Genomic DNA, 21,752 nt, shown 5'->3' with positions numbered 1-21,752 from the left:
TACAATACCCTCGCATCCAGTACGCATTTGTCCAGTACTATTCTTGTCCAGTACGGTCAGCAAAAAAATAATTCGTTACTGTAGTACGGATTTGTTGGGCTAGTGCTGATCGGCTGCGCAAAGTAGGCCAAATCCGAAGAGTTCTTCTCTAGTACTGACGTTCTGCATCCAGTACTATTACCCGCCCTGGCATGGGAAGATGACAAACACTGAGGAACGTTTCCCTAGTACTGCCGTGCCAGTCCAGTACACCTTCCTCGTGACTCATGTCGTGCACCAGTCACATTACATTATTGCACTTTCCCCTGATGACAAAAACAACGATGTCAGTGTGTGACTATGAGGGATTTATGAGGAAGGTTGAGGCAGAGAGGCCTCCTTAAGATCCTGAAGGCCCTGCTTCAGGGGGTCAGTAGGACCTTTTACAGCCTCGGATACCCCTCTCCCATTCCTCCCAAGCCCATCGCCACTCACTTTAAAGGTTGGTAAAATCTTAGTTGTGTCAAAACATAGTTAATTTGAATTCAGGGGGGACTTTTTCAAGGCTTGTCTGACATTATTAATTTTTCCCATGAGGTCTGTTGTTTGTCCAGTACGGATTTAATCTAGTACGGCAGTACTGTCTGACAAAAATACCGTACTGGATGCTGGGTAAGTGCGCAAACACTTGCACAAAGCGCAATTGCACACCATTGCGCTTCGGTGAATATTGTTTGCGCATTGCGCACCGGACGAGACCATGCACAATAATGCGCTTGCACACATGAAAAGACAGGTGTGCAAGGGCAAACTTAGTTGCACTTGCACAACTAAATTTTCGCTTGCACACCTGCCTTGCGCACCTGTCCTGTAGACTGCACACTGCACAATCCAAGAGACACCTGGTCTTAGGAACTTCCTGTATGTCTGGACATGGGGTGAGGGAGGCTCGGGCGGGTTGCAAGGGTTCTGGGGGAGGCGGGAGGGACGAAGGGTAGTAGCATTTCTTAAAATGCTTCAACAGAGATAATATATTTTAATATTTTTAAATTATTATTATTAGTAAATAATAATAAATTAAAGATATATTATTTATTAAGAGTAGCATATGCAGTTCCTTACAAAAATAATTAAAACATATTTAAATCGAACATCCACGGCTTAATAATGTATTAGGCTGTGGATATTTGATTTAAATAATGTTTTAATGATTTTTGTAAGGAATTACACATGCTATTGTATATCTAAATTGAATTATTAAATAAAACTTCTTCCGAAAATGCAGATAAAAGTAAAACTGGCAACATCACATTTCCCTGTCGCTTCGCTTCGCAGCCCGCTAACTCCTCTGAACTTCCACGAGTGAAAAAGTTACTACATGACAGTATTGTGATACCAGCTCTAATGTATGAAAGTGAAGCTTTGACCTAGTTGGAGGGATAGAAGTCTAGAGTGAGAACTGTGGAAATAAACGAGTTATTTGAGAGGAGCATGTGGAGTTACATGGAGAAACAGACTGACAAGTGAGGAAGTGAAGGATCGTTGTGGTGTGGATGAGGATGTGATAGGAAGCGTTAGGACTCATGAGAAACACACACTGAGGTGGTTTGGTCATATGGAGAGGATGGAGAGTGAGAGACTAATGAGGAGAGTGTATGTGAGTGAGGTGGAGGGAGGAAGAGGGAGGGGGAGGCCAAGGATAAGATGGAGGGATGGAGTGGAGAAGTATATGAGAGAGAGAGGGGTGTGAGCTTGGAGCAGGGCAGTGAAATGGCAGGGGACAGGGTGACATGGAAGTGATTTGTTGCTTGTTTGTGGCCAGTGGCCACCCCTTACGGGATTAAGGCGTCTGGCAATAGATACTGTAGATAGATAGAATAATAATAAATAAAAGTATGCTAATTTATTTAAATATCTCAATATTTTATAGTAATTCCCACAAATATAGGCAAATGATTTGCGCTGTCACTTAGTGACATTGCGCAAGCTAAATATTGGATTGCACACTTGCGCAAATTACAAATAATAGAAAATAATAATAATAAATAAAAGTAAGTATACTATTTTATTTAAGCATCTCATTATTTTACAGTAATTCCCACAAATATATGCAAATGGTTTGCGCTTGCCTTTTGCGACATTGCACAAGCTAAATATTTGTCAGATTGCGCACTTGCACTTGCGCGAAGTAGTGAACTGTGGATTGCGCATTGCGCTTGCGCAAGGTCCTTCTTCGTTTGCGTTGCCCACCACTGACTGTATATATAGTATATGTACAGTATATATATACCGTACCTGTATGTGTATATATATATATATATATACAGGTAAGCCCTTAATTCACGCGAGGGTTATGTTCCCAGACCCTTCGCATATGTGGTAAATTCGCGTATATGTTCTGCCCTTGTGTGCACATAATTACACATGTCTACTAAGTATATTACATCTGAATAATACTGTTTATGCACTACATACACCTTATAAACTAGCATAAAGTATGAAAAACAACAAAAATGTAAGAAATTTAACACTGAAACCTGACAAACACAGGCGTAGGTGGAGACACTTCAGCAGTCTGGTGCACAAGCCCTCACTGCCTCCCATTATCCCATATGCTGCATTCTGCCTTCTTTATTGTCCAAACAGTTGACTCATTCACCCCAAACATACGGTTCCGAGCCAGTTCACAGGCGTAGGTGGAGACACTTCAACACAGTCTGGTGCATTAGCCCTCACTGCCTCCCGGATGCTACGTTCTGCCTTCTTTATTGTAGGAACAGTTGACTCACCGCAAACACACGGTTAGAAGACAATTCACCACGAAGTCAGTTCACCATCAAAACATGGACGATTTCTTGTCATTCTATAAATATACTTATTATTGATTAATTAATACTTTAATAACTAATTTTCTGGGGGATTTTATAACTCACATAAGTAAAAAACTAGTGTACTGTACTTGCTAAATAAACTGGTATGTAAATAAATGACGGGGAATCATCCTGACGGAGAATTGTCGCCGACATTCCTCCCTTAAGTCTGTCCAACACTTTAACTTTCTCTGTCAGCAACATCACTTCACTAGTCCATTTTGGTATGTTACCACATGCATCACTAACACTACCTTAGGCCCCATGTTGGCAGATTAGGCAAGCAATCACTGGAAGGCAGAAAAATAAGCCACAAATAACGATTCGCGAGTCACGCATGGTTCGACCATCAGATTCAAACTGACTGTGTGGTGCGTGGTAGACCGACCTCCCACACACACACACACACACACACACACATACATACATATATGTATGCACATGGGCAGCAGGTAGGCATTTTTATATTTTATTTATTTCTCTTGTATATTAAAAATATTTATTTGAATACTATAATTTTGTTTTAATTATTGTATGAAAAATTCGTGGATAACCGAAATCACATGAAAAAAGTTCGCGTGAATATATATATATATATATATATATATATATATATATAGTATAAGTATATAATATATATATATATATATATATATATATATATATATATATATATATATATATATATATATATATATATATATATATATATATATATATATATATATATATATATATATATATATATATATATATATATATATATATATATATATATATATATATATATATATATGTATATATATGTATATATATATATATAGATGCAATAGATTCACCATGGGTGAAGCATAGTCTCAATATGAAGATAAACACCAGCGTAATCAGGAACATCATTAATAAATTGGTGACGTTTCAACTACTCGTTTGTCATTTTCAAACCTATAGAAAATACAATAAAATCAAAGTAAACACCATATCTATGATAAAAATACAAAACTAAAGTAAAAAAACAAAGTAAAACACCATGTCTGATAAAATTACAAGTGAAGAATTATTATAAGATGAGGAAATAAATCATCCTTAGCTAACGTTGGTGGGATGCAACTAATTGCAAGGAAAAAAAATAAAAAAATAAATAATACATAAGCCAAACCTTAAAAACAGAGAAGGGGCGTGGAACAGTCATGTGTGCCCAGTGTGGGCTGTAGGTGGTGAGTGAGGAGTGATTCAGCCAGGATGCGTGTTACCTCGTCACGACAAGCGTGAACAACAGAAACATCAGATTCACTTATGGGGTGGCCTAAGGCTTCACAGCAATTTCGGATGGCAGAGAAAGGTGGCTTAGCCATACGTAGACTGGTTCTATATGACCGACCCCGATGTTCTGCAATTCTTACTCGTAATTGCCTCTGAGTCTGTCCAATATAAGACGCATATGGGAAGACAACTAAATAAGGTTCATAACCCACCTACCCCTAAACTCACAGCAAACAAATCACCTGTGTATTGTATCTCGCCATTTTTAGGTCCAAAAAGTTTTTCCATACGTAATAATATATCAAGTTTAGTTAGGGAATTTTACCCTCAAGTATGTCTTAGAATAATTTTCAAACCCAGCAACACTATCGGACAATGGTTCAAACATAAAGACTGAATCCCTGATGCTCTGCAATCCTCTGTTGCCTATAATTATAAATGTAGTCGCTGTAATGCGTCTTATATTGGACAGACTAAGAGGCAATTACGAGTAAGAATTGCAGAACATCGGAGACGGTCATATAGAACCGTTCTACGTATGGCTAAGCCACCTTTCTCTGCCATCCAAAATTGCTGTGAAGCCTTAGGCCACCCCATAAGTGAATCTGATGTTTCTGTTGTTCACGCTTGTCGTGACGAGGTGACACGCATCCTGGCTGAATCACTCCTCACTCACCACCTACAGCCCACACTGGGCACACATGACTGTTCCACGCCCCTTCTCTGTTTTTAAGGTTTGGCTTATGTATTATTTATTTATTTTTTTTTTTCCTTGCAATTAGTTGCATCCCACCAACGTTAGCTAAGGAAGATTTATTTCCTCATCTTATAATAATTCTTCACTTGTAATTTTATCAGACATGGTGTTTTACTTTGGTTTTTTACTTTAGTTTTGTATTTTTATCATAGATATGGTGTTTACTTTGATTTTATATTTATTTTCTATAGGTTTGAAAATGACAAACGAGTTATCGAAATGTCACCAGTTTATTAAAGATGTTCCTGATTACGTTGATGTTTATCTTTATATATATATATATATATATATATATATATATATATATATATATATATATATAAATTATATACGCATTGTGTGTGTATATATATATATATATATATATATATATATATATATATAAATTATATACGCATTGTGCAGTGTATATATATATATATATATATATATATATATATATATATTCATCCATCCATCCATCCATCATCCAATCCTACGTTGCCCCATGAGGAGCGTAGGAGTCTGGGGCTAGGCAGTTGGTCCTGACATTTAAGATGAGAGTGACCAACCTCACTCATCCCTGAGTGGCATTACGTGAGCAATAAACCCCAACCATCCCTTGGATATAAACCTTCACTGGCTCAATCCGATTGGAGCACAATAATTACCCACCAAACCACCAGGCGCCAAAATTTGGTTATATGGTTACCACCCAGCATAGTAAATAGTTTCCTGGTGTACAGGAAACCATTTGGCTTGTCACTCAGTGTAGAGTCACCCATAGGCAGAAGAAAGAGGAAAGAATGAAGGAATGAGAGACAGAAGAGGGAGTGTAAAGTCACCCGTAGGCAGAAGGACGAGAAAAGAATGAAGGAAAGAAAGATAGAAGAAGATGGAAGGAAAGAAGGATGGAGGAGAGGACAGGGCAGACACCCGAGAGCAGCACTACATTGAGTGAGTGGATGGTGAGTGCCCCCACCTACCACTTATATATATATATATATATATATATATATGTATATAATTATATATATGTATATAAATTATTTACACAGTAGTCCCTCATTTATCCAGACATGCGTATCCAGTTCATTATCTGGATGCTGGACCATGGCTTTATTAAACCATTATCTGAATTTACCTGCTATTATCCGGGCATCAAAGTCTCCGAGAACTTCGGCCGGCCAGCTGACATGATCAAACATTCGGTATTGTGACTCCTGGGCTTGAATCGTGACCGGGAAGTTTGTCGTAACCTACATCCAGAGCCAAAATATCCGCCTGCTCCTGTACTGAATGACCAAAGTCGTGACCTTGTCCGATCACTCCCAACGAACCTCCAGCACCCGAGTACTATGGCTGTAACCCACAAGCGGTGTCAAAATGTCTGTACACATTCCCATCCAATGTCCAAAGTCGCACGGCCACCGGGCTAAGTCTTTCCTAACTGCCCCTGAGATTGTAACACATACCACAAGCCACAAGTACGTTTACGATGACAGTGGCCGTCTGCTTCTCTACCGAATGTCCAAAGTCCCTCAGTCACCGTGAGGTGTGTTTCCTCGTGGCCACTCGGCGTCTAACAGACCGCAAGCCATGAGTAAGTACAGTAATCACTCAAATATCCGACGTAATAGAGCCATAGGCAGGTCCGGATAGTGGTCCTGTCCGGATATTGGGCCCCAGCGTATGGACTTGTACTTATGGACCCTAACTCAGAGAAACACCTATACAACTCCCTCTGGACATGCATAGCACCTATTTAAGACCCAAATCACACCAATAAGGCACATAAATGACTGAAATAAATGCAAAAGAAGCATAAAATGAGGGTTTAGAAGTAGGTTCATACAATATTAAACATTCTGGTGACTGGCTCCTGGACTGGTACTTATGGACCCTAACCTAGCCTAACTCAGAAAAACACCCTCCTACTGCACATGCATAGCTCCTAACACCCTATTCACACCAATAAAGGACATTAAAGAGTGAAATGAGTTTTTTTTTTGGGGGGGGGGGGGTTAGGACCTTTTTGGGAATATTGGATCCCGGGACGATTATGTCCGGTTAGTGGGGATGTTCGGATATTGGGCATCCGGATATTAGAGTGATTACTGTATATGATAAAAGCACTTGTCCGCTTCGTGACAGAAGGGGGAAAATCCTGCCCACAGCTTCGCTTCTTCCCCCCATCCCATCTTTCCTCCATACCCTCCTGGCTCTCCTCCATACCCTCTGGCTCCCCTCTCACTCCCTTAGTCCTAATCCTCCTTCATGATGACACTGACACATGAGTTTTTTAATTTTTTTGCGATATATTCATCTACAATTGGTCTTATCGAAATTCTGAAGTGACCACGAGAAAGCTCATGAAATTTTGCATTTAGACATATGCTTAACTCTTGGAAGGTGCTGGCAAAATTTTGCACTAGGATGGTGGTAAGTTTCAGTGCAGGTGGGGAACAAGATAGGGTGTGCATTGCTGATCGTGGTAGCATGGGACAGTAAGTTGTAGTAGGCCAAACAGTGTTATGAAACTTCCTGAAATTACAAGAACAGATTATAATAAAGCCTTCTTGGTTTGGTGCAGGTGGGGAACAAGACAGAGTGTGCACTGCTGGGGTTTGTGCTGGACCTGGGCAAGAGTTACCAGGCCATCAGGGACGAAGTGTCAGAGGAGTCCTTCCATCGTGTCTACACCTTCAACTCAGCTCGCAAGTCTATGTCCACGGTTATTCCCAAGGATGGGGGATACCGCGTCTTCACAAAAGGTGCCTCAGAAATTGTCATGAAAAAGTAAGTATAATTATTGCTGAATATTATTTATTTCTGGTGGAGTAGGTCTGTGTTATTATTTTTTTTTGGCAGTGATTATCCTATAACTGGCCATGGTTACTTTCCTCTATAATAAGTTCTTCATCCAGGATGAAGACAGACTCACTGATGGGGTTACTTTTCCATTACCTCTTACAGTTTACTGTAAAATAAATTAATCCATCTGATAGTACAAAATCCATAATATTACATAGCCTCACCAGGATAATGAAATATCATTTCACATAATTACAGTGTAATGCAAATAAGAGAAAAGTCTTTTCATAGGACTCCTCTACTCTTACAAGTTGTAACTCAAATATCCTTGATATTTCTTTTTCCAAGTCATTTGGTTAGCACCTTACCCCTTCAGTATGATGATTGTTTTACATTATATCCTTAGTACCATCAGGCAGTATTTGATCAGATTTAGGAGAAACCTGTGGCACACAATAACCAGACCTTAGAGTCCCCAGGGGGAGAGGGGACAATAAATTCTCCCACCATCCGCTCCTCTCCCAGTGATGACTCAGTGAGCCGCCTGGAACCACTGTCTGACTCACATCTTCTTCATTTCTGCAACATTCGCAAACTTTCCTCAAACTTTCTCTCTGTTGAGCACCTCCTCTCTGTTGAGCACATCCTCTCCCCCTCTAAACCTCACCTTCTCTTCCTGACAGAGACCCATCTGTCTGAGGCAACTGACAGCAAACCCTTTTCTGTATCCTCCTACTTTCTCTATATTCATTTCAAAGCCAAAGGTGGCTGTTGTGTACAGTAATACCTTGATAAACGATACCCCTAGATGCGATACCCCGGCTTAACGATGGGGGTAGAAAGTGCACCATACCCCTCCTAATGATGGCCAAACCCCGGTTTAATGATGGGTTTTGATATTTCTTATCAATTTTGATGATATTTTAGACAAAATTGTGTGTTTAGGTTGATTTATAAACTGCTTTTAGATTTCAGTTAATGTGCTTTAGCCACAGGTGGGGTGAACATTGTCATTTTGGGGTACAGTTTACTAAGCTTGATATAATCCAGACATATATTTGACGATATTCAGATTATATTTCTAGGTTTAGGTGAGTTACTTACTGGTGTTAGGCTTAGGTTAGCTTCCTTGATGGCTGTTAGGCCATTTTGATTGCCTTTAAACCTGTTTTTGAGCTCATCTGGGTGGGTTTTGGACTTGGTTTGGGGGGAAACCCAAGGCTAGTAAACGGTCTGCATTGAAATACGTGTTATAAGTACCCCGATATACGATACCCTGCCTAACGATGGGGTTTTACCTAACCAATTAGATCGTTAAAGTGGAGTATGCCTGTATATGTTCACAATGACTTATCTTGCTCTCGTGTTCCTGAACTTGATTCTTCTGAATTCTCTACTCTTTGGCTTCGGCTTTCCTGTCATTCTCTTACTGAATGTGTCTGCGCTTTTTACTTATCCCCTAACTCTACTAACTATGAAAAATTCTTCGAATATCTTACTTCTACGATGGAACACATTCTATCCATTTCTCCTTTCTCAGAAATCTCCATTCTGGGAGACTTCAATGTTCACCACTACCTTTGGCTCTCCTCTCCTTTCACTGATCCACCTGGTGAACAAGCCTACATCTTTTCTATCCCTAATGACCTAGAGCAGCTTGAACTGCACCCTACCCATATCCCTTACCGCCTTGGAGAGAGCTCCAACATACTTGACCTCTTCCTAACAACTAATCCTTCTGTTTACACTGTTAATCTTTTCTCTCCACTGGGCTCCTCTGATCACAACCCTGTTACCTTGAGCTGTCCTATCGCTCTGGTACAACCTATGGACCCTCCAAAGAAATGTAGACAGTGGCACTTTGGAGCTGTGGATTGGGAGGCCCTCAGACAGTACTTCTTTGATTTTCCCTGGAATGATTATTGCTTCCATGGCTGGGAGCCATCTGAGCATGCATTGCGCATTACAGAGGTTATTCTTTCAGGCATGGAAGCATACATTCCTTTCTCATATCCTTTGACTAATGCAAGAAAGCCTTGGTTTAATCATGCATGTTCTAATGATGTCTGTAACAAGGAAAGGGCCTACAAAAGGTACCAGAGCCAGTCCACCCTTGAATCACATCTTGTTTCTGTTTCTGCCCGGAATCGTGCTAGGTCTGTTCTTCGCTCTGGTAAAAATAATTTTGTCTGTACTAAATGCTGTCAACTCTCCAACTCGAATTCTTCCTGCTCCTTCTAGCACCTTGCCAAAACCTTTCTAACAACTTTACCTCCTCTTTTCTACTCTGATGGTTCTGTAGCTATTTCTTCTGCTGATAAAGCAGATCTCTTTGCACAGACTTTCTCCTACAGTTCCACCTTAGACGATTCCGGTGCTGTCCCTCCATCACTTCCCCCCTCTGACTTCCTCATGGCTGACGTTAAAATTTCTTCAGTTGATGTATTTTCTGCCATCACTGGCCTTAATACTAACAAGGCGTATGGGCCTGATGGAGTCCCTCCTGTTATCCTCAAGAACTGTGCTTCTGTGCTTACACCCTGCCTAGGTAAACTCTTTCGCTTTTGTCTGTCAACTTGTACCTTTCCTTCTTGCTGGAAGTTTGCTTTCATTCAACCAGCCCCAAAGAAGGGTGACCATTCTCAGCCCTCTAACTATCGTCCAATTGCTTTGACATCCTGTGTCTCAAAAGTTTTCGAGTCTATTCTTAACAGAAAAATTTTAAAACATCTTTCCTCACACAACCTTTTTTCTGATTGTCAGTATGGGTTCCGTCAGGGACGCTCCACTGGCGATCTTCTCACCTACCTTTCAGACTCCTGGTCATCCTCCTTTCGGGACTTTGGCGAAAGCTTTGTCATTGCACTTGACATCTCAATGGCTTTCGATCTAGTCTGGCATAAATCTGTAATTTCCAAACTGCCCTCTAACGGTTTCTATCCTTCTATTTGTGCCTTCATCTAGAGCTTCCTTTCTGATCGTTCTATAGCTGCAGTTGTACTGTAGATGGCCATCGTTCTTCTTCTAGATCTGTCAACAGTGGTGTTCCTCGGGGCTCTGTCCTATCACCAATTCTCTTCCTTTTATTCATCAATGACCTGAGCTGTACTTTTTACCCCATCCACTCATACGCTGATGATTCCACCCTTCACTTTTCCATTCGGTTCCCGCAACGTCCATCTCAGCAGTTACTTCAACAAACAAGGGATGAGGCTATGGCACACTTGGCTTGTATCTCTGACTGGGGTAAAAATAATCTTGTTTTTAATGCATCAAAAACTCTGTTTTTACACTTTTCAACCCGACACAGTCTTCCACAGGAATACCCACTAATGTTTAATAATATCCAGCTCAATCCTGCATCATCTTTGAACATGCATGGGGTTTCATTCACTTGGTACTTATCTTGGAAAGATCATATTGCATCTGTTGTAAAATCTGCATCCAAGAGATTGGGTGTGCCAAGCCAACTCTGCACCTTCTTTACCCCTGCACAATTGTTGACTTTATACACGGGTTTTATTCGCCCCTGTGTAGAGTACAACTCTCGTGTGGGGAGGCTCCCCACATACAGCTCTTCTCAATAGGGTGGAGTCATAGGCTTTTTCTCTCATTAACTCTCCTCCTCTTACTGGCTCCCTTCAACCTCTGTCTCTTTGCTGCACTGTTGCATCTTTATCTCTTTCCTGTCACTACTTCAATGGTCACTGCTCCTCTGAACTGTCTGCTTGCGTTCCTCCACCTCTACGACGGGTGCATAACACCCATCTGGCAACAAACTCTCATCCGTTTTCTGTCCAACTCTCTGATTCAATAGTTAACTGTTACTCCCAGTCCTTCATTTATGCAACAGGTTAACTCTGGAACTGTCTCCCTCTGTCTGTATTTCCTACTTCCTATGATTTCCAGTTTTCAAACACTGTGTGTCCAGACATCTCGAATTGAACAGATCTTGAATTTGGCTCACTTTTGTATTGTTTTTGTTTTTTTTCTTTGAAGGAATGATTTGCAGGCTCCTGGCCTTTGGTTCATTCTTTCTTGCATTTAAAAAAAAAAAAAAAAAAAAAAAAAAAAAAAACTCAGTTCCCTTACAAGGAGAGGTCTCCCCAATATTTAATAAAAATCATTTGACAGTAGCAGAGATAATGTAAAAAAAGAAACCATTGCAGTGAAGGGATTAAAGGAGGAGGCTTATGACAGGACTGTCACAACATACAAGTGAGGAATTTGTTTTGACATAGCAAACAGTCAAAGAGAATGGTGTTTTAACTCCACTTTGTTAAATAATGTACGTTAGGACCCTGTATGCTTGAGCCCGTCCTCAAGACATACAGCCCTCACTTTTACGCATTTCACTAGTACAGTAAGTCTTTGTTATAAATCAGGAGCGTTTTCTGAAATGTCATAACTTTTTCTTTACAACTGGTACTGGAAATTGGGGAACTGGCAATTTAGCATTAGAGATAACAGTGGATACTGGCAGATGTGCACACGTAACATTTGCCGGTCAGTCTTCTAACATCAGAAACTTCACAAATGGCGTCCCCCAAGGATCGTTTTTGTCCTCTACACTCTTTAACCTATACATGCACGACGTACCCACACCCCACACACCACAGATACACATAGCTTCCTATGCAGATGATATAACACTTACATGTACGCACCAAAATGCAAACACAGCTGCACACATCATTCAACCTTACCTCAACACACTACACGAATGGTTCACCACAAAAAGGCTCAAAATAGCCCCAGCCAAATCTACAGTGACTCTTCTCACAAACTGTACAGCAGAACACAGTCACATTCCACACCTCACCATAAACAACACTCCCCCACCACAGACACACACACACACAAAATCCTTGGTGTAACATACAATACATCAATGTCATTTAAACAACACATCACAAACATTAAAAATAAAATAACACCAAGACTCAATGCCTTGAGGTCACTTGCCCATACAACATTCGGACACAACAAAGAAACCACCACCACAGTATACAAACAATACATACGTTCAGTGATGAATTATGCAAGCCCTGCCTGGGCTTCTAACCTCACCAAAACACACTACAACACTCTACAGACCATACAGAACAAGGCCTTAAAAATAATCACAGGCTGCACAGCTACTACACCCACAGATCACGTACATCAAGAAACCAAAGTCCTCAAAGTCAAGGATCACCTAGACATGAGAGGCACCCAGTTTCTTGCTGCAGCCTCCACAAACCCACAACATCCACTACAGTACATGACAGCACATCCACCCACACCAAGGAACATCAAAACAACACCCAGCACACGATACCATACACAGATACTGTCATCTCTCCCCCCTCGCCCACCTCAGACCAACTTCCAGAAGCATATCCACACTCAGATCACTCGCTGCTCCATTCAGTCACTTAAAGACAACACACAGCTGCATGCACAGCCTCCTGACATCCACCCTTCTGAATCCTATCTTCCTCATGAGGACAGGGTCCACCTGGCCAGACTGAGATGTGGGCACCATCCAGCTCTCTTAAGCTACCAGAAGAGGCTGGATGACTCCGTCGCTGATGCCTGTCCAGGATGCAACACAGCACCCCTTTCTGTTAAGCACATTATGGAAGACTGCATTGCACACAATCACCTACGCCAACAACACAACATACACTCTTTGAGAGCTTTGTGGGAAAGCTCGGTCTCGGCCATGGCCTTCCTAAGGGACTCGGGGCTCTTTGGCCAGACTGCCTAGGGAACAACTACTACTACTACTACTACTACAGTGGATATTGATAGGCAATTTTTTCTGCAAGGAACTGTGAACTACACAGCAAAATATGGATGTGGGAAAAGGTGACATATAATGATGTCTTACAGCACTTCCTTTGGGCAACATAGTAAGGAGTCCCAGGGCCACAAGGTACTCCATCACCATAAATTCGAACAGCCCACACGGCACCAACATTTTAAGTCATTTTCCCTCCTAGTACATATAAGTCACTTAGCTACACTGTAATCTTTGATACTGCAATCCCATAACCGCCAGGTGTGGGCCTGCTGGTAGAATGAGCACAAATCATTTTCTGATTTATGTAGTGCATGTGGAGAGTGTTGAAGAGGAGTACTGCACCAAAACTGTATCAGTAGATTTCAGTCTTTATTCTGATGACTTATTTTGTATCTTATTGTCTGGAAGATTTTATTCCCCCCAGGATGGACTTGTCAGACTGGAAGGGTTAGGTATAGCCTTCAGTAACCTCTTCATTATGAGACATTGTTCCTGAGTTTAATAAAATTGTCTGGAGATAGCAAGAACAAATGAAAATGCATCATTGTATTGTGGTGAAGGGGTTGATTGCATTAAAAACATATTAGTTAGAAATGTTCAGACAAGTGTTCTGAACTGAGGAGGAGGAGGAGAATGACGTCATGATGACATGAGTCATGTGTCTCACAGCTGCCGACTCCAAAAACTTGCCCAAATAACCTTGACAAACTGGTGTTTGGCTGTGTTGTGTGTTAGACTCCATAGTTGGCCTTCCACATTCGTTGGGGTTAGGGGACACAGACCCCCACAAACGTGGATTTTCCGCGTATGTTTGGTGTGCCCCCCGTAAATGCCATTACAGCTGCAAATCACCCCTTGTGAACAAGTGTGCACATTCTGTACCTAATAAACCATATCTGGGACCTGAAAGCAGCATAAAATATCACAAACAGTAACAGACTAACTGTATAAAAAAAGTGAGAGCACAGTTACTGGGCACAAAAATGAAATTACAGGAAGTTTGGCATGGCAGCATAGAGCAAAACAACCGCGACAGTGGTGGGACACAGACTGAGGGGGAGACAGAGGAGTGCAGGAGCTCAGTGGTTTGGTGCTGGCCTGTTTTGGCGCAAAATGACCCGCGAGTGTCTGCACTGCTACACAATGTGGCCGCGAACAGAATCTTGGCTCCACAGAGGGGCAATCCGCGAATCTTCAAACCCCACGAAAGTTGGTTCCGCGAATGTGGAGGGCCAACTGTATGTTGTTGATTTTATACTACATAAAAATTGCTTTGGGTTCTGTTAGTCATCACATTGTGTAAATAGAAACAGTGTAAAGTAAATGTCTTTAAAACAGATAGGTGATTTTTATAAGAATAAAATTAGCAGAAAAGGGCTCAGAGTTCTTTCATTCATTCATTCATCATCTAATCCAGTGTTTTCCCATGAGGAGGTGGACTGCGAGATAATGCTGATTTTATGTGTACGGCGTGTCGGGGTGAGCAGGTGGAGATTGTCAGACGTGAAGGGATTGAACTTGCTGGTGAGTCTCTTGAGTGTGTGGGAGAGTTTTGTTATTTGGGAGACATGTTGTGTGCTGGAGGTGGGGCTGGAGCTAGCTCTGTGGCTAGGGTGAGAAGTGGTTGGAAGAAGTTCAGGGAGCTCTTGCCTCTCCTGACATTGAGAGGACTCTCCCTACGTGCTAAGGGGTCTTTGTATGCAGCATGTGTTAGGAGTGTAATGCTGTATGGTAGTGAGACCTGGGCAGTGAAGGAGGAAGATATTCGCCGGCTTAGACGTACAGAAATGACAGTAATGCTGTATGGTAGTGAGACCTGGGCAGTGAAGGAGGAAGATATTCGCCGGCTTAGACGTACAGAAATGACAATGATTAGGTGGATGTGCAGTGCGTCCCTGCGTCCAAGGCCTGGAGGGGCTGGGTTTACGATGGAAGAGTTGAGAGGTAGGATGGGACTGGAGTGTATTGGTGTTGTGATGAGGAGGGGTAGATTGAGATGGTTTGGACATGTGGAGAGGATGGGGGATGATAATTGGGTGAGGAAGGTGAGAAGTGTTAATAATGGGGGTGGGGTTATGGGGGGTAGACCGAGAAAGACATGGGACGAGGTCATTAAGTGTGACCTTAGGGTTAAGGGACTGAACAGGGAGGCTGCAATGGATTGTGCAGCGTGGAGAGCCGCCATTAGGTGACCAAGGCCGACACATGCAAGCATGTTGGAGCCTTTAAAAACGAAAACGAGCGTAGAAGCCCGGGGCTAGGCAAGTTGGTCCTGACATATAACCCTTTGAGATTCAAATGAGTATTTCGATCGTCATTTCAAATCCAACCTCAGAGATTTGGATGACGATTTTAATCATCATTTTAAGAATCTTTTGTAAAATATTCACCATAAATCGCATTTACGCATCATGACAAAGAGGCACAAGCATGATGTCACAGAATGGTTGCTCTATGTGTGGCGGTACTGCACAGCTGGTCTGACTCATGGCTTTGTTTCTTTATAACTTTATTCTTGGTGAATATTTTTCTACAGCAAGTTATAAAATTTTTGTTTTTTGCCACTCTTCAACTCGTCACTTTGACATTTTATTTTCTTTGTTTTCCTTTTATGAACATACTATGATAAAGTACAACTATTCAGCTTCAAAATAACACCACAACCAGCATCCTGTCTTAAAAAATGTATTTACACTGACCGACCAAAGAAAAACATCGCGAAGCGAATGTGCGGCCGAGACTAAAATAAAATTGTGCATCTCTTTCCTTTTGCTTTACTGCACAATGAAATGCAAAAATTACCATTAATGTATATCATTGTAAAGGTAATTTATTGTATTTTACCCTGATTTAAACCAAATTTCCATATCTTTACTCATTATTTTTTATGGAATACTTTTCAACGGCAAGGTATAAAATTTTTGCTTTTCGCCTAACTTCAACTCATCATTTTGACATTTTATTTTCGGTGTTCTCCTTTTTAAAAATTACTATGATAAAGTACAACTATTCAGCTTTAAAATGACACCAAAACCAGCGTTCTATCATGAAAAGTGTATTTCCACAGAGCGATCAAAGTAAAATATTGGGCGGCGAAGATGTGGGTCAGAGTGAGTGGCTGACTCTGTCACAGACATAATTTGCCCGGCCCAGGAACCTGATAGGGTTAAGATGAGAGTGACCAACCTCACTCAACCCAGAGTGGCATTACGTGAACAATAAACTCCAACCATCCCTTGGATATAAACCTGCACTGGCTCAATCTGATTGGAGCCCCCTTAAGTGTCCACTAAACCACCAAGTGCCATAATTTGGTTATATGGTTACCTTAATTGCCCACTAAACCACCAGGTGCCATAATTTGGTTAAATGGTTACCACCCATCTCAGTAAATGACTTCCTGGTGTACAGGAAGCCATTTGGCTTGTCACTCAGTATAGAGTCACCCATAGACAGAAGGAAGAGGAATGATTGAAGGAAACAAAGACAAAAGAGGAAGGGTGGAAAGGAAGAAGGAAACAAAGAAGAGGAAGGATGGAAAGAAGGAAGGAAGAGAGGAAAGGGCAGGCACCCGAGATCAGGCTTACATCAAGTGAGTGGATGGTGAGCATCCCCACCTACCACATCACAGTCATTGATTGATTTAAAGTAAAGTACAGTACAGCTTAACAGTGTTAATGTATTCTAAAAGTAGTACAGTCTGTCTCAGGTAGTATCCTCCTTTGGCTATCCCTCAGGCCCACAGTGTTGAGTTTAGTTACTTACGAAATCTGAAATTTTGATCATGTAGTCCTTATATAGGTTTAACCAGGAAAACACCATGTGTAAGTCTTAAAGATTGTACTAATTAATATATTTTTATATTTTTTATGAGTGATGAGTACAGTACACACATAAAACTACATACTGATAGTTTCATTTATTTTATAAACAAGTTTTATCAGTAATGCTTGGTTCACTAATAACTTACAGTTTAATATTTTCTGATACTGTGCTAATTATCAGCCATGTTTTTGATGATTATACCAGTACTGATATAAACTGTTCTTGTTGATTCCCATTCTAATGACATCTCCAGCAGGACATTTTTTTGTGCTCACAAAACCCTAGCAACTGTGGCTCACATTAAGAATTTTAGTGCATGTGGCTGGAAACAAAAAAAGCAGAATTTTGTATAGTTACACACCCTTTTTGCTCATCAGAAGATCATGGAGGCATTCCAACAGATATCCCTCATACGTGGCCCCTGACTTGCTCTTCCACCCAGTGACTCAGCCCTCATAGGAACATGCATAATAGGTCCCTCTGAGTGGAGAATGCAGAATAGGTCCAGGGGTATCAGGCTTGATGAAGCTAATAACTTGTTCTGCATCATCACACCTTGTCTTGTGCTGTCAGCAGAGGTTATAGGAAAATTCAGGGACACCTTGAAAACTTAAGGAAGCCTTGGGGTAGGGGATTGAGCAGTATAATGGCTGGAGACCATTTCATATGAATAGCTGCCATCAGGTGACAGAACCTACTTATGGTCCTTAGGTGTAAACATAAGGGACAATGAAGCTACAGTGCCTCCTTCCTTGACAGTCTCTTTGTCAAGGTGAATCCTTTGCTGCCATTGCATTTGTGTGTGGTAGCAGTGTAGAAGCATGAGTCTTCCCAGATGGACGGAAAATGGAGATTTTGACTGCACTAATATCCGTTCAACTGTCCTATCAGCATTCATAAGCTTATTTTCAGACCAAAATGATACAAATTGATTGATGAAATTAGCATTGTCACCAAAGTTGTGCCATATTTTTATTAGTAGTATTGTGATGCAAAAATTAACCCCTAGAATCTGGGTGATGCCCATTTTATTTTACTGTTGCTACTACCATTGATTTTATCAAATGAAGGAGACAACCAGATGGACACTGGGTAAATAATGGCTTGGCTTTAGTTAACTTCTCAAGTTTGAAAATCCATCCTAAGAAAGATTGAGATGGTTTGGGCATGTGGAGAGGATGGAGGATGACAAATGGGGGTAGAAGGTGAGAGGTGTGAATGTCGGGTAGGGTTGCGAGAGGCAGACCAAAAAAAGACCTGTGACCTGGTCGTAGAATGTGACCTCAGGAATAAAAGACTGAATAGGGAGGTTGTCAGAGATCAAGCAGCATGGAGAGCTGCCATTAGGCAACCAAGGCTGATGCAGGCAAGCATGTTGGAACCTTTATTAATGATATGAAGCAATCCCGAGCTGAATAAAATTACCTGGTGATGGAAAGTATAAAATGAAATAGACATTTCCTGGCTTAATGGGTTAACTGTAGTTTTCAGGTCAAAATATGGCTTGCACAAATCCTCCTGCTTCATTGTGTTATTGAAGTATGTGAGCATCTCAGGTGCATAGTGTCATGAAATTAAAAAACATTTAGTTGCCCACCAAAACCGTGTGTTCATGTTGCCTTAGGTTTAATTGCCTTATTATGACTCCAAACCATTGCAGCCTTATCATTGTGTGACATGTCAACCTTCATCAGTTCAGTATTTGGTATAACATTTCCTACCATCATACCAAACATTAATGGCATACTTAAGGCTCCCAGTTACCACACCTATTCTACTTGAAGAAAATTGATTTTTGCTAAATCTTGCAAAAGGATTCCCACAAGTAGGCTAGCCATAAAAGGACAGATTTTATCAGGATCCACAGTGGATATACCCCATAGCTTCTAAGTATTGGATTTGGTGTGTTTGAAAAATGTGTGAAAATGCAGGGGATTAAATGTGGGAAAAGGCAGATATGAGGAGCAGAGTAGGAAGAATACTCTAATGCAAGAAAAATATTGGGCCTGATAGAAAATTTTATTTAGAGAAATTGGTGAAGGGAAATGAGAGGAGCAGTGGCTAACATGATTGTGGTTGGTGGCACACAAAGAAAGAATTCTAAGAATGTATAAAAGTTGGAAGTATGAAAAAGCAGTAGATGTTGATGTAGTTTATGGAGTACTGTAATAATAAAGTTTCGGAGAGACAGCAGATGACTGTTTACAAGAAAAATGTCTGGAAACCAGAAAGAGAAGATTTGCACAAGTGGAGTGGGAAAAGACTGTCACTGTTACCTTGTAAAGGTCATTGAAGCGAGTGCATAAATTATCATAGAGTAAGTTTGTGGAGTGATACAGATAATGTCTCTGGAAAAAGGATGATGAGATGATAAGACAGACCAGTTAATGGAATAATCGGAAACATGCTTATCAGATACTTGGAGTAATGCACAAAGGACTGGATTATTTTTTTCTTTTTATTACATAGAAAAAGCTTGACAAGTTGAACATGGAATGATTGTTGAAGGTGCAACACATGTATGTTGTGGAAGGAAAACTGCTCTGTGTTGTAGACGAAAATATGTACAATGATGGCTGATTCAGTGCTTCGTGAGTGTTCAAGTCAGACTAGGGTGTATGATATCCCCTTGGTTGTTCAGGATATATGCAGTAGATCCTCTCTATACTGGATCAGTTGGGGGGAAGCCTGATGCGATAAAACCGATAATCCGGTAAGTCCGATGGTCCCTCCCTGAACCGGGATTTCAGGCACATAATGGAAAATCAGTGAGTGATTAGCATATTCTAGTAATAGAAGTGAAAACTATGCCCAGTTAACACATACTTGTCCCATAATTTCACACCATTGTCATAGCACTTCTTCATGACTAGCCTAAGTGGGTGGAACAAACTGCCACTGCAGCATTAGTATCTGCGTTCTGAGTCACCCTGCGTGTGGGAAAGTATCCAGTTTGATTCAGTAGGCGAGATTGGTTTTGAAGGTCTGTGTGTTTTTTTTCCATTTAGTGGGTGGTATCCTTATGTACGTTAGTTTGTCCGGGGAAAGTCCTCAAAGTGTTTATTGAATCCAGTATCCGGCCTACTGGGGTGTGGTAAAGTGAGGGTAAGAGAGGTCAGTCTTATGACTGATAGGAAATTGGACTGAACCACAAGAAATGGTGAAAGTTGGAATATATCATCAATGATGTATGCACATACAGTAATACAGTACAATCATCCCTTGATTATTGCACACTTGGTTATACAGTAGCAATTTTTGTTTTATCACTGCAAAATTAAAATCTTCACTCCTGCCATTGTTGCAAATTTTTTGGCTCAGAAACATTGTTATCACACACCTAAGCGGGTTTCTGATGAGTTTGAGAGATTGAATTATAAGTCCTTATTCAAGGAGTGAATCCTAGGAGGTGGAAACCGCTAACTCTCCACCCTAGCCCCAGAACCCCTGACCTCAAGCCAGCTTCAGGTCTCCCTGTGGTATGGTTTTTATCCATACTGTGCCCTTCTCATCAGTTTCTGTTAATCTACCCATGCCTGTGTGTTTCTGACACCTATCATATTTAGTGGGTCAAAATTGTCATAAAAGAGAAAATTTGCATTTGGGATGCCTGGTACTGTACCAGTTAGGATGAATTCCATAGGTTGTGTGCTTTCATTATTGCCCAGTTCCATTATCACACACCATGTTCAGTACCAGTTATGCATGATAACCTAGAATCAGTGTATAATAAACCTTGTAAGGTAACCCAGAAGCATAAGGAAAATGCACAGATGGGCATCTGCTCATAAATTATGAGGCCCAGAAGAGAGAATATTGGCAAATAGGGAAAAAGGCAGTAAATTTATACAGTAGTCCCTCAATTATCCAATGTACTAGAGCCAAAGGCATGTCTGGGTAGTGGCAGTGTCCGGATAATGAACAATATCCCCCCAGCAATACCCAAACCCTATCTATACCCAACCTCCAGCCTATACCTAATCTATTTGTACAGTACTTCTGCCTACTTTGGCAGTGTTTTCTGGTCATTCAGGCATATTTTGACATCAAAACACACATAGGAATATCCAAAGTCAAGCTAAACACCAAAGAAAACCATGAAAAGAAAAAAAACTATACACTACTGTATGTACAGTACCTCTCCTAATTTTGGCACTGTTTACAGGTGAATCTGCCATATTTAGGCATCAAAACACATATAGGATTATCCATATTAATGCAAAACATCAAGAAAACAATGCAGAAACAACAAAATCCACAAAAAACCTGAAGACGGTGTAAAAATCAGTTACCTGTGACAAGTGATTGCTCCTGGGGCCCTCCAAAAATTCCACGGCCAAATATGGGACCGGAAATTGGTTATATTGGTGTAAATGGTATAGCATCATCTTGGCTGGTGTTTCTGCTATATGATAAGCTAATAAAAACACATAAAACTGATAAGTAAAAGTACAGAAATGCAATGAGAATAAAGTGTTCA

The 21,752-nt window shown here is 40.9% G+C and overlaps 1 protein-coding gene across 7 annotated transcripts in view; it reads left to right on the top strand.

Annotated features, from left to right (window-relative positions):
* The window catches only part of PMCA (plasma membrane calcium-transporting ATPase 3), a 485,021-nt gene that overhangs the window by 346,110 nt on the left and 117,159 nt on the right, over positions 1-21,752 (top strand). For all 7 annotated transcript variants that reach the window (XR_013899883.1, XM_080283982.1, XM_080283980.1 and 4 more), the window contains one exon: positions 7,439-7,644. Coding sequence is in view for 6 of the 7 variants with exons in the window: in XM_080283982.1 (XP_080140108.1) it covers positions 7,439-7,644 (206 nt within the window). In the remaining variant the exon portion in view is untranslated. The remainder of the gene's footprint in view (positions 1-7,438; positions 7,645-21,752) is intronic.

Source organism: Coenobita brevimanus, chromosome 99 (genome assembly GCF_032717465.1).
Source record: "Coenobita brevimanus isolate Jiangsu-jjx chromosome 99, ASM3271746v2, whole genome shotgun sequence".
In the NCBI taxonomy this organism is placed as follows: domain Eukaryota; kingdom Metazoa; phylum Arthropoda; class Malacostraca; order Decapoda; family Coenobitidae; genus Coenobita; species Coenobita brevimanus.
The sequence above is the reverse complement of the archived record's forward strand: the minus strand, read 5'-3'. Positions and strand labels throughout refer to the sequence as shown.